Source organism: Miscanthus floridulus, chromosome 9 (genome assembly GCF_019320115.1).
Source record: "Miscanthus floridulus cultivar M001 chromosome 9, ASM1932011v1, whole genome shotgun sequence".
Classification (NCBI taxonomy): Eukaryota; Viridiplantae; Streptophyta; class Magnoliopsida; order Poales; family Poaceae; genus Miscanthus; species Miscanthus floridulus.
This window is the reverse complement of record NC_089588.1, coordinates 135,376,613-135,388,871: the sequence shown is the minus strand read 5'-3', so window position 1 is coordinate 135,388,871 and position 12,259 is coordinate 135,376,613. Positions and strand designations below refer to the sequence as shown.

The 12,259-nt window shown below is 42.5% G+C and overlaps 1 protein-coding gene across 1 annotated transcript; it reads right to left on the bottom strand.

Annotated features, from left to right (window-relative positions):
- Positions 1–318: 318 nt before the first annotated feature.
- On the bottom strand, positions 319–8,425 carry LOC136481029 (uncharacterized). Its single transcript, XM_066478416.1, has 3 exons — positions 7,392–8,425; positions 831–1,816; positions 319–776 (listed from the first exon to the last, which is right to left on the bottom strand). Exons 1-3 carry the CDS (start codon positions 8,423–8,425, stop codon positions 319–321), a joined length of 2,478 nt encoding a protein of 825 aa, XP_066334513.1.
- Between the last annotated feature and the right edge of the window lie 3,834 nt (positions 8,426–12,259).

Genomic DNA, 12,259 nt, shown 5'->3' with positions numbered 1-12,259 from the left:
CCTAATGATTTACATCGACAAGTAGATACATGTTAATTTGGTTCCACATAATGACATCCGTAGATGCTTTTTGTTCATTATATATTATTCTCTTATATAGCAAATGAATACATAAGGGAGCAAACAACTCGACATCTCTGCACACACCTTGGAATCCAAGTTTCCAACTTTATTAGAAAGTATGCTACAATTAAACACTTTGCTAGAAAGCTTATTAAATTAAATCAAACAAGCAGCAGACGATATTCACAACAATAACAGCAGATAGATCAGTGTTAAGCATGTCCATGTTGGCCAGCAGGCGGAGTGTGGGCTGCACTAGGAGTGAGCATTCTGTTGGGTGGCGGCAGATTGTGGCTCTTTCTTCCAGAAGAAGAGCAGCAAAACGAAGCCCAGTATAGGGAAGAGAAGCAGGGCGACATCCTTGGACGTGCACCAGTCCCGAGCGCTGCCTGCGGCGTAGGCTCCCAGGAGGGCGAGCATGTCCAGCAGCATGGCCGTGTGCATGGGCCAAAGAGGCTTGTTGCTTCCAAGTATCATCCGCGAAAGCAGGAGGGCGATGACGGTGATGGAAGCCATGAAGGAAGTGGAGTTGCTGTAGAAGAAAGCGTTGTACCGATGCCTGTCGACGTCGTAGAGGACCGGGTTGCCGGCGTCGTGCCCGGCGCCGTCCTCCCTCCACAGGCCACCCGGTGGTTTCAGGCCGGTGAGGTAGGTGACGCTGGCAGCCAGTATCCCTACCAGCATCAGGTACTTGGCCATCATCATGTCCAACTCTTTCTTCAAATCTGGTTTCTGCTCTGGAGTTCTTCGGTCGTCTGAAGACTGACTATGTGTTTGAGTTGTCGTCGTTGAGGACTGGTCGTTCTTGCTATCTTCTGCGGCTTGACTTTTCGGCTGCCTCTTTTGCTGACCATGGCGGATGATGGCCACATAGACTACGATTGCGAAAACCGCAATAACCAATGCCAGGTCAACAATGGAGGTTCCCAGATGCAGGGAGCTTCCGGCAGCGTATGCACCGATGAGGCCGAACATGCCAGCCACCATGCAGACAAAGAGCGCGTAGCACCTGATGCCCGGCGCATAAAGGGTTGGGTTGAGGAGGAGCACGATGAGCGCCACGGACGCCATGAAGCTCGCCGCGTTGCAGTAGAAGAAGGCCTTGTAACGGCGAGGGTACTTGTCCAGGAGCACCGGGAAGCCGGCGCGGTGCCCGGAGCTATCGTTCTCCCACAAGCCGCCCGGCGGCGTCAAGCCAGCCTGATAGGTGAGGGTTGCCGCCAAGATCGCGAGGAGCAGCAGCACCTCGCGCTTCTTCTCCATCACATCCTCCTTCTTCTTAGCTTCCTCGCCGCCCTGCTTCTTGCTGCTGGGATGGTGGTCTAGCGTAAAGAACACGATGTGGATCACCACGTAGACAAGGACGCCGCCGGCGATGGCGAGCGTGTAGATGGACGTGCTCGTGTCCCTGCTGCTGCCAGCGGCGTACGCGCCTATGAGGCCGAACAGGTCCAGGATCATGGCCGCCTCCAGCGCGTGCCCTCTCACGAGGCGCTCGCTCTGCAGCATCACCATGATGACCAGGGACGCCACAAAGGCCGCCGAGTTGAAGTAGAAGAAGACCCTGTACCGCCCCGGATGCGTCGTCAGGAGGATCGGGTCTCCGACGATGTGGCCCTCCCCGGTGTCAGCCCAGACGCCGCCAGGTGGATCCACTCCTGCTTGGTACGCGACCGTCGCCGCGAGAGTGGCGAGCAGCTGAATGACTTCACGAGGCTTCTCCAGATCATTGTGTTCTCCACTGCTCGTTGACCTAAATATATTGCACAAATAGTAGATGACTACAAATTTGCAATCTAGAATAATACATAACTATCATTTGGTGACAAAACGATACTAATGAAAAATCTAAAAAAAATTAGAAATGCTTGGCGACTAATTCGGTAAATAACTTGAACTATCATTGCCATAATAATCACCATTGTATTTGTTTCATTTTTATAAAAAAATTACACACCCCTTTCAAAAAAAAAATTACACACCCTTTCCGTTATGAAAAATAATGAAAAGTTACCCAAATCTTCAACTAAACTATCAAACAATGACATTATAAAAAAATAGCATAAAGTAACCCCTAAATACTTTTACATAAATTGCCCACCTACATGATGTGTGCTACGTGCTACCATGAATACCAAACATATACACATGCATGTATAAGAGATAAATACATAACTTTATAGTTTTTCAATCATGAAAAATGTCCCCTTACCAAATCACATACCAATGGCACTAACAATTTATTTTAAATCATATTAATACCCTATAATAATAAACTATGTACAATGTTACTTCATATAAAAATTATAACTTTAGAATTAAAAAAATCGCCTCGCCTGTCCTACGTTACAAAGCACAGGTCTAAAGACCAGCCCACTCACAGAGCGATGGTGCCACTGTGTAAGGGCGGTGCATGGGGTTCGGGGATTTCCTCGGCGTGCATGAGAGGTCTTTCTACCTTAAAGCACAATGCTCGGGTGCGTCTTCCACCCACAGACCGAGTTTTTTTAAAACGACATATACATTGATAGTTTTTTTAAAGGACATCTACATTGATAGTTTAAAAGGACATCTACATTGATAGTTTGATACACATAATCCTTTCATAGATCAAGTTTAGAATATAGAGAATCATGTTACATGCTGAAAATAACTATTTATGCCATTGTAACAACTACAAAATAACTACTTATAGCTTTAACTTAACTTATGGGTCAAAAGATTTCAGGAATTAAGATCAAAGATTAAAATCCCAAATCTAGTTTTTTGAAGTCACTAGACTTAATTAGCAACTAAGAGCTGACATAGCTTAAGCAAAACCTTCAAATAAACAAATATTGAATACACGCATGAGAAGGTCCAATACAACGAGAAAATTATAACCTTCAAATAAACAAATATTGAATACACGCATGAGAAGGTCCAATACAACGAGAAAATTATGAATATAGATGGAGAAATATATAGAATAATTGCTGAATTTATCGTAATGGGATTGAGATTTCAGTGTCATTGTCTCCTTCAAAAGATCTTTAGTGGGCAATAGGCTAACTGACTGGCACAATATTGTTGCTAGTGTGGCTTTTATTAATTTTTTTGACCAAAGTCAGCGGGGAAACTCCAACCTATTTTTAATAACTTTTTTATACTAGATCTGTTTAAATTTTGTCCCATGGAGAGTCAAACCCAGGCATGTTGGATGCTACTCAAGTGCTCTAACCACTAGGCTAGAGGCCATTTCGTGACTTTTATTAATTTAAATGAGGGTTTGGATTCTTTTGTGTGGGGCAGTGTTCGCCTAAACAACCTGGCCGTTTAAACGGCCGCTAAACGGTAAACGGTGGCAAGCTGTTTTATGTAGGGGTATTCGGAAATTAAACGGTTGACCGTTTAAACGGTCAAAAAACGGGGGTAAACGGTCTAAACGCCCTAAACGGAACGGAGGTAAACAGTTTTAAATGGGCTAAACGACTGTTTAAACGGGAGTTTAGGCGAACACATGGTAAATACAGTTAAGTTGTTCATGCATAAATTTGTATACTTAAGTTTATTAAATTCATGAATATATATGCCTGATTTCTTACATGCATAAATATGTATAATTGATTATTTTTACATGTATAAATATATATACATACTAAATAATTGATTTTTACTTGCATAAATATGTATAAATGCTAGAATAAATTGATTTTACATCAATAAATATGCATATTTTGGTAATATTGTGTAAAACCATTTAGGCCATTTAACTTCGTTTAAACACCATCTAAACGGTCTAAACACAAAACGAAGGGTGACCGAATAATTACCGTTTAGCGTTTAGGATAACATGGGTGTGAGGTCTTCACAAAGATGGCATTTTTACGGTCAAATCTATGTATAGTTATCTTGTCAATAATGGAGTTAAGGTCACACAAGAAATTTGGCATTTGAAATTGCCTCTCAAAATAAAATTTTTATGTGGTACTTTAAATGCGGGATTATTCTTACAAAGAATAATTTAGCTAGAAGAAATTGGAATGGTAGTAAATTGTGTTGCTTTTGCAGTAAGTTAGAAACTATGTAACACCTTTTCTTCAAGTGTCATTATGCCAAAGCCTTGTGGCATCCTGTGTACTTTGTATTAGGCATCAAACCTCCATCGAATATAAATTATCTGTTTAATTCTTGGACTAAGCAAGGGGTCAAAATCTTAGGTCTTTGTTATTGACAGGAGCTGCAGTAGTTTGCTGGGCAATTTGGTTTAGTAGGAATGATTTTGTGTTAAAAAATGGCCTAACAAAAACATTTTGTAGGTACTCCTCACACTACGGGAATCAGGAGGTTTGCCGAGTGCCAGGGGCACTCGGTAAAGCCTAAAAAACCCTCGGCAAAGGGTTTGCCGAGTGTCGACACTCGGCAAACGACACTCGGCGAATTTTAGTCGGCAAACAAACTTTGCTGAGTGTTTTTTGTCGGGCACTCGGCAAAGACTTCGCCGAGTGCCGAAAAACCACTTGGCAAAGATTTACACTCGGCAAAATAAAAATGCGAAAAAACCCAAAAATAATAGCAAAAAAACCCGATTTTTTTTTCGGGGGAGGCCACCATCGGCCAGCGCACGCCCGCCTCCATCGAGGTCGCTGCATTTTTTGCACAAAATCCACGGCTAACACGGCCGGTGGGATTCGAACTCACGACCTCTCCCTAGCGTCTTTGCTGCTCTACCACTGTACTACACTATCACTTGTGTCTAGATTCCATTATCTATCCTCATATATTATATTAAACCGAGAGTAAATTGCTTGTTTAAGGCCCTAAACGAATTCAAATCAAAAAGTGGTCAACTACAAAGTTTCATAACTTTTCGAGATCTACAATTTTCATTTAGGAAGTTTTTCCATCTGAGGTCGTTTGAAAAATTCGAATTTCAAATTTGAGAGATTCAAACGTAGTTTTGCATGATAAGATGATTTCAAATCAAAAAGTTGTCAACTACATAGTTTCATAACTTTTGGAGATCTACAATTTTCATTTAGGAAGTTTTTCCATCCGAGGTCTTTTGAAAAATTCAAATTTTAAAATTTTCAGATTTTAAATCAAAATGTTGTCAACTACAAAATTTCATAACTTCTCAAGATCTACAAAGTTTATTTTGTTCATTTGTTCATCCGACATAGTGGTACTAACATTGTTCACAAATCTTATATATCTCTCTTCTACTTTCATGAAACTAATATGAGAGATATGAGAGATGTAGATTTTATGAACAACGTTATTGTCGCTTTGTCAAATGAAGAAATAACCAAAATAAACTTTGTAGATCTTGAGAAGTTATACAACTTTGTAGTTGAAAAGTTTTTCATTTGAATTCATTTAGGGCCTCAAAAATTGATTTGAAAAACTGATTTGCCGAGGGCCAAAAAATACACACGGCAAAATGCCTCTTTGCCGAGTGCCAAAACAAAGGCACTCGGCAAACCCATCTTTGCCGAGTGTCAGAAAAAGACACTCAGCAAACTGAGAGTAAATTGCTTGTTTGAAGCCCTAAATGAATTCAAATCAAAAAGTGGTCAACTACAAAGTTTCATAACTTTTTGAGATCTACAATTTTCATTTAGTAAGTTTTTCCATCCGAGGTCGTTTGAAAAATTCGAATTTCAAATTTGAGAGATTCAAACGTAGTTTTCCATGATAAGATGATTTCAAATCAAAAAGTTGTCAACTACATAGTTTCATAACTTTTGGAGATCTACAATTTTCATCTAGGAAGTTTTTCCATCTGAGGTCTTTTGAAAAATTCAAATTTTAAAATTTTCAAATTCAAACGTCGTTTTTGCATGACAAGATGATTTTAAATCAAAATGTTGCCAACTACAAAATTTCATAACTTCTCAAGATCTACAAAGTTTATTTTGTTCATTTGTTCATCCGACATAGTGGTACTAACATTGTTCACAAATCTTATATATCTCTCTTCTACTTTCATGAAACTAATATGAGAGATATGAGAGATGTAGATTTTATGAACAACGTTATTGTCGCTTTGTCAAATGAAGAAATAACCAAAATAAACTTTGTAGATCTTGAGAAGTTATACAACTTTGTAGTTGAAAAGTTTTTCATTTGAATTCATTTAGGGCCTCAAAAATTGATTCGAAAAACTGATTTGCCGAGGGCCAAAAAAAATGCACACGGCAAAATGCCTCTTTGCCGAGTGCCAAAACAAAGGCACTCGGCAAACTCCATCTTTGCCGAGTGTCAGAAAAAAGACACTCGGCAAAGACGCATTTTGCCGTGTGCCGAAAAAAATACTCGGCAAAATACATCTTTGCCGAGTGCCAGAAAAAAGGCACTCGGCAAAGACGAATTTTGTCGAGTGTTTTTTTTTGCCGAGTGTATTTTATTTGGCACTTGGCAAAGACCGTATTTGCCGAGTGCCCGATAAAATACACTCGGCAAAGCCTCCGGCACTCGGCAAATTTTGCTTCTCCCGTAGTGTCAGGGGGGACACACAGGCTTCGTTTATGGGCTCTGTTGCAGCGCACTAATGACCAAAAGGATTGGTTAATTTCTGCGTGGAAACTTCTAGAAATCAGATCAATGGAGTTTTTTTTTGCTTCTCATGGATGGCCTTTAAGATTTTGTATTGGTCAATAATGTTGAACACTTTTTTGTTTCCTACTTGTATTCTGTTGGAGCGATGCCTCTTAAGCCGGAACTCCCGTTATCTAAAAAAAGTTTCTAAATTTGTTCACAAACTTTTAATGTACACTTATGTCACCTGAGATTTTAGCCAGTGTAGGAGCACATTATTGGTTGATTATCTAGTTAGGCGCAAGGTTCAAAATTTCGGCGAAATTTCACGAAATTCGGTAATTTCGGTGGTGGCCGAAAGAAAAATACGAAATTTTGTAATACACTAATACATGTGTTATATAACTTTAGACTCAATTTTTTATTGTTTATATTGCATATTTTTGTATTCAATAGATATGTAGTCATAAATCATACTAATATTTGTTTAGATTTAAATGTTTTTTTTAGAAAAAAACATACTTCATGTGCTAGTCTCTAAAAAAAATTCGCCGAAATTTCGGCCAAATTTTGCGAAATTCGGTAGTTTCGGTGGTGGCCGAAATTTTTGTAATGCCGAAATTTTTGCAATACCGAAATTGAAAACCCTGGTTAGGCGTATCTAGTTTTTGTTAAAGATATATCAACAAGTTTGAATTAGTAAAGATCAAGAAGTTTAGTTCGAATCTGGTAAATGCGTGGTTTCCAAAGGAAATTTCAACTTCAAATGTAAACTACCCTTGCCAAAGATAAAGACAAATACTGCATACCCGCTACCAAAGCCGAAGTGATGTCGCAGCTTGATGGCAAGAAACCGTTGGAGAAAGATGCAGCCAAGAACTGGGACAATTAGGGCTAGAACGTAGCCGGTGTGCCTGCTGTCCCTGCAGCTCCCAGCGGCGTAGGCGCCGCCGAGGCCCAAGATCGCCGTGATGATGAGCGCACACAGCGGAACCTTGACAGCCTTGAGGTCCACCTTCTCGTGGGCGGTGATGGTGATAGCCAGCAGGGACGTTACGAAGGCGGCGGTGTTGCTGAAGAAGAAGAACTTGTAGCGGATCGGATGGAAGCCCTGCAGCACGGGGTCGCCGGCGGTGTGGTGACCTTCCTCCGTGCTCCGCCAGAAGCCACCCGGTGGGTTCAGCCCGGCCACGTAGGCGATGGTGGCCACGAAGATGGCGAGCACCAGCAGGATCTCGTGCTTGGACTGCTGCTCGTGGTCGTCGTTATTGTCGTGGCCGTCGTTCTGCGATGCCCGCGCCGCCGCCGCCGCCGCCGTGTCTTGTTTAAATATCATGCAGGGGACGACGAAGATGATGCAGGCAAAGGTGGCGCCGACCAGCCCGGCGGCGCAGACCGTGGTGAACCTGTCGTGGCTTCCTCCGGTGGCGTAGGCGCCCATGAGGCCGAGCAGGTCGACCACCATGATCGCCCGCGTGAGCTTGAGCAGCCAGCCCTGGTCGCCCCTGTGCAGGAGGAGGAGGAGGAGGCTGACGACGAGCGACGCCGCGAAGGAGATGGCGTTGAAGCAGTAGAAGACGATGTAGCGGATGTAGTTGGTCTGCCGGAGGATGGAGTCCCCGGCCAAGTGCCGTCGACCTCCGCCGCCCGAGCCCGACGGCGTGTCGGTGTCGTCCTCCAGCCAGGAACCCCCCGGCGGGTTGAGCCCCGCCGCGTAGGTCACCGTCGCCACCAGGGTGGCCAGTAGCAGCAGGTACTTCTTCAGCTGGTACTCCATTGGCGATATCGATGGCGGGTTCTTCTTCCTAGCTTCACCGGACTCCGCATCGTTCTGATCCACCATTCTGCTGTTGGGTGCTGCTGGGATTGGCCGATTGGGGTGAAGTGAAGCTTTTGAGTGACCTACACACCCATGGGCTGGGCTCTACACCCTCCGTCCCAATTTAACTGTCGTTTTCGGTGTCCGTGCCACGACTTTGACTCAATTTATACAAAATATGTACAACATTTGTGTCTCCAAATAAATTTGTTAAAAAACTAGATTAAAAAATCTTTCCAATAATGCTAATTATGTATCATAAATAATAATATTTTTTAATATATATTTTGTTAAAGTTGTTTCTCGGGAAGCGAGAAAGACAGATATTCTGGGACTGAGGCAGGACGAATTATATATGGAGCTGATCGAGTAGCTGGCAGGCATGGCACACAGCATCTTGCGCCGATGTCTGCATGCATGCGTGTGTCCCAATAATGGCATTACTTGATCAAGTCATCTTATTTTAGACTTTATTCCCTTGTCATTATTCCATATGATCGACTTTATGTTTTATGCCCTTATTAGCTTTCCATGCACTGGTCTCATGCAAGTGACCGTTGTCAGCACGACAGGTTTCGATCCCTCATGTCTGGTACACACTTTGAGTTGAGCAAAAGAGTACTAAACGTACTTATCACTACCGGACTCCTTGAGTTTGTGAGTGCCCGAAACACTCGGCAAAAGATATAAAACACTCGGCAAATGGTTCGTCGAGTGTAACACTCGGCGAACAGTACTCGCTAAAAACAGTGACGGCAAAGCCAACTTTGTCGAGTGTCTTTTATCGGGCACTCGGCAAAGGTTGAAACCGAAAAAACCCGAAAAAATGGGAATTTTTACCCAAAAAATGGAATTTTTTTTTCGATGGAGGCCCCCACCGGCCAGCGCCCACCCATCTACGACATTTTTCGCGTGAATTTTATGGCTACGCGGCCGACGCGATTCGAACCCGAGACCTCCCGCTGTGCACGTACCTTCTCTACCACTACACCACACTCTCACTTGTGTCTGGATTCCGTTTTAGTTCCCAATATATTATACTAAACCGAGTGTAAATTGCATGTTTGAGGCCCTAAACGAATAAAATAGAAAAGTTGTAAACTATAAAGTTTCATGACTTTTCGAGATCTACACTTTTAGTTTAGGAAGTTTTTCCATCCGAGGTCGTTTACAAAATTTGAATTTTAAAATTTTGAAATTCAAACATAGTTTTGCATGACAAGATGTTTTCAAATCAAAAAGTTGTAAACTACAAAGTTTCATAACTTTTTAAGATCTACACTTTTAGTTTAGGAAGTTTTTCCATCGAGGTCGTTTACAAAATTTGAATTTTAAAATTTTGAAATTCAAACACAGTTTTGCATGACAAGATGTTTTCAAATCAAAAAGTTGTCAACTACAATGTTTCATAACTTTTCGAGATCTACAGAGTTTATTTTGGTTGTTTTTTCATCCGAGGTCGTTTGAAAAGTTCGAATTTTAAAATTTTGAAATTCAAACGCAGTTTTGCATGACAAGATGTTTTCAAATCAAAAAGTTGCCAATTACAAAGTTTCATAACTTTTCGAGATCTACAAAGTTTATTTTGGTTGTTTGGTCATCTGTTCATCCGACATGGTCGTTCTAACATTATTCACAAATCTTATATATCTCTCTTGTAGTTTCATAAACTACAAGAGGGATATGTTAGATTTGTGAACAAATTTATTTTCACTTTGTCGTATGAAGAAAAGACCAAAACAAACATTGTACATCTTGATGAGTTATACAACTTTGTAGTTGAAAACTTTTTCATTTGAATTAATTTACTGCTTCAAATGTGCTTTGAAATTTTCTTTGCCGAGTGTAAAAAAAATAACACTCGGCAAAGAAGCTTTTTGCCGAGTGTCAAAAAAAAAACAAACACTCGGCAAAGAGCTTTTTTGCCGAGTGTCAAAAAAAAAACACTCGGCAAAGATACTCTTTGCCGAGTGTTAAAAAAACACTCGGCAAAGAGCCTCTTTGCCGAGTGCCCGAAAAACAATACTCGGCAAACCACCCGGCACTCGGCAAAGAGCCGGTCTCCAGTAGTGTATAATCCATACTTTTCAGCTTCTTTTTTCAGCCGAAACCGTGTTTTTCTCTCACAACAAATTAGTCGGAACAGTGTTTCGGCTTGTTTTTTCAGCGAAACGAACGTGGCCTGTATATATTGTGTACATGCATCTGCTATCCCCAGTTCCCCACTTCAGGCATAACTTGGAAGGCTGAGCGGTCATTTTCTAAAGCCCCGAGTCCCCACAGAAAAAGAATAGAAAAAGGCTTGTTCCCAAAACAACGGGCACTGCAGAGCCAAGGTACGAACCTTTCCAGCCTTGCTTAAGGTATTCGCACGCAACAGCCAAAGACCTCTGCACGGCAGAGTTCCGTTCCTCATGTCATCTATGGCCCAGTTTGGCACATCTCCAATTCACTAACAGCAGGTGTTTTTTTTTCTTCAGTTCCACGAACAGCTCCACCAGTGAAGCTGGAGCCGTTTTGAAGACCCCATTAGCAAAACAGCTCCAACTATTTATCATGCAATGGCTGAGACATATCAATTGTCCAATATACCCCTGCCCACCTGCTGGAGAGCTCTCTGCGACAGCTACAGGCGTCCATGGCCGAGGGGCGGAGGGTGCTCATGCAGTCGTGCCTGCCCAGCGGCCGCCGCCCCGGGGGTGCCTCCGCCCGCCGGCCAAGAGGCCACCTGCAGCCGCGTCGGGCCACGTGCCGCCTGTCGGGGGGCCTCCTGTAGCCGCTCCGGGCCAAGAGCCGACACCACGGGGCTGCCGTCGCCTGCTGGGAAGCCATGGCAGCGGCGCTCCCTTTCACGGGCATCACGAGACGAGCCACAGAGAGAGAGAGATGCGGAACGAGATAAAGAAATTGGGTGCCAGATTGCGTAATTTCGAGAAAATACAAGGGCAGTGGCATACAGGGCTACAGACGTGGCATGCAGGAGTGCGGATGGAGCCGGGTGGAGCTACTTTTTTCAGCTCCACCTGATGCATATCTTTTGTTTTAGCAGGATTTAAGGGACTCCTAAATGGAGCTATTTTGTTTTACCCCATTTGACACAAAACGGCTCCAAATAGCCCCAGGAGCCGGTGATGGAGCTATGCCCAACGGGGGCCTATATGTACTTGTTCTAGAGTTATGAGAATGTTTCGGAATTGAGTAATATTCTGATCATCCGGTTAATACAAACCTTGGAACCCGCCAGCTTGTGTCAGTTGTCTGGCGCTCTGTCATGGTTATCGCCGGCCTATATGTTGGAGCTCCAAATATTTGAGATTCAAATTTTTAAAAATTTTCAAAGGTCTTTGATGGAGACACTCTATACTAAAATCGTAGTCCTTGACAAGATATAAATTTCGTAGCGTATTTTTTTTTCATTTCAAATTGTCTAGGGGCCGGAGTTTTTAATACAAAACTAACTAAAATATAGCATCATATTCTTAGTCACAACTGAATGTATAGTGTAGTGGTAGGGCCTAAAGTAGTGGGCATCTTCACTTGGCCTGCTCCCTCTGTGAACCTCTTAACCTACCTGCTTCTGTGACATTAACAGAGATAGGCTTCTCCACCACTGTCAAATGATGTTTGTTAGTATAATGGATCATTTACGTTGATAGTCGGCCTGCCTGCCTCTAAAAGTCGAAAACTACCCACCTAGCATTCCTTTTGTACTAGTGTTAGTCACTCAGATTTGAAAACTACGTTTTCTAAGCTGCAAATTTTTGATACACTAGATTTATGCCCATGTGCTGATTTGATACACTAGTTTTATGTCTGGTTTACAGCGGGAACAAAAAATATAGTGGTGATAATTCATGT

What these genes read in the sequence shown, in the direction of transcription:
- LOC136481029 (XM_066478416.1), bottom strand. Translation starts at nt 8,425, where the DNA reads ATGGTGGATCAGAACGATGCGGAGTCCGGTGAAGCTAGGAAGAAGAAC. An exon ending in CACTTCGGCTTTGGTAGCGG is followed by an intron (nt 1,817 to 7,391) that starts GTATGCAGTATT and finishes CAATATATTTAG; the next exon opens with GTCAACGAGCAGTGGAGAAC. An exon ending in GACGACAACTCAAACACATA is followed by an intron (nt 777 to 830) that starts GTCAGTCTTCAG and finishes ATTTGAAGAAAG; the next exon opens with AGTTGGACATGATGATGGCC.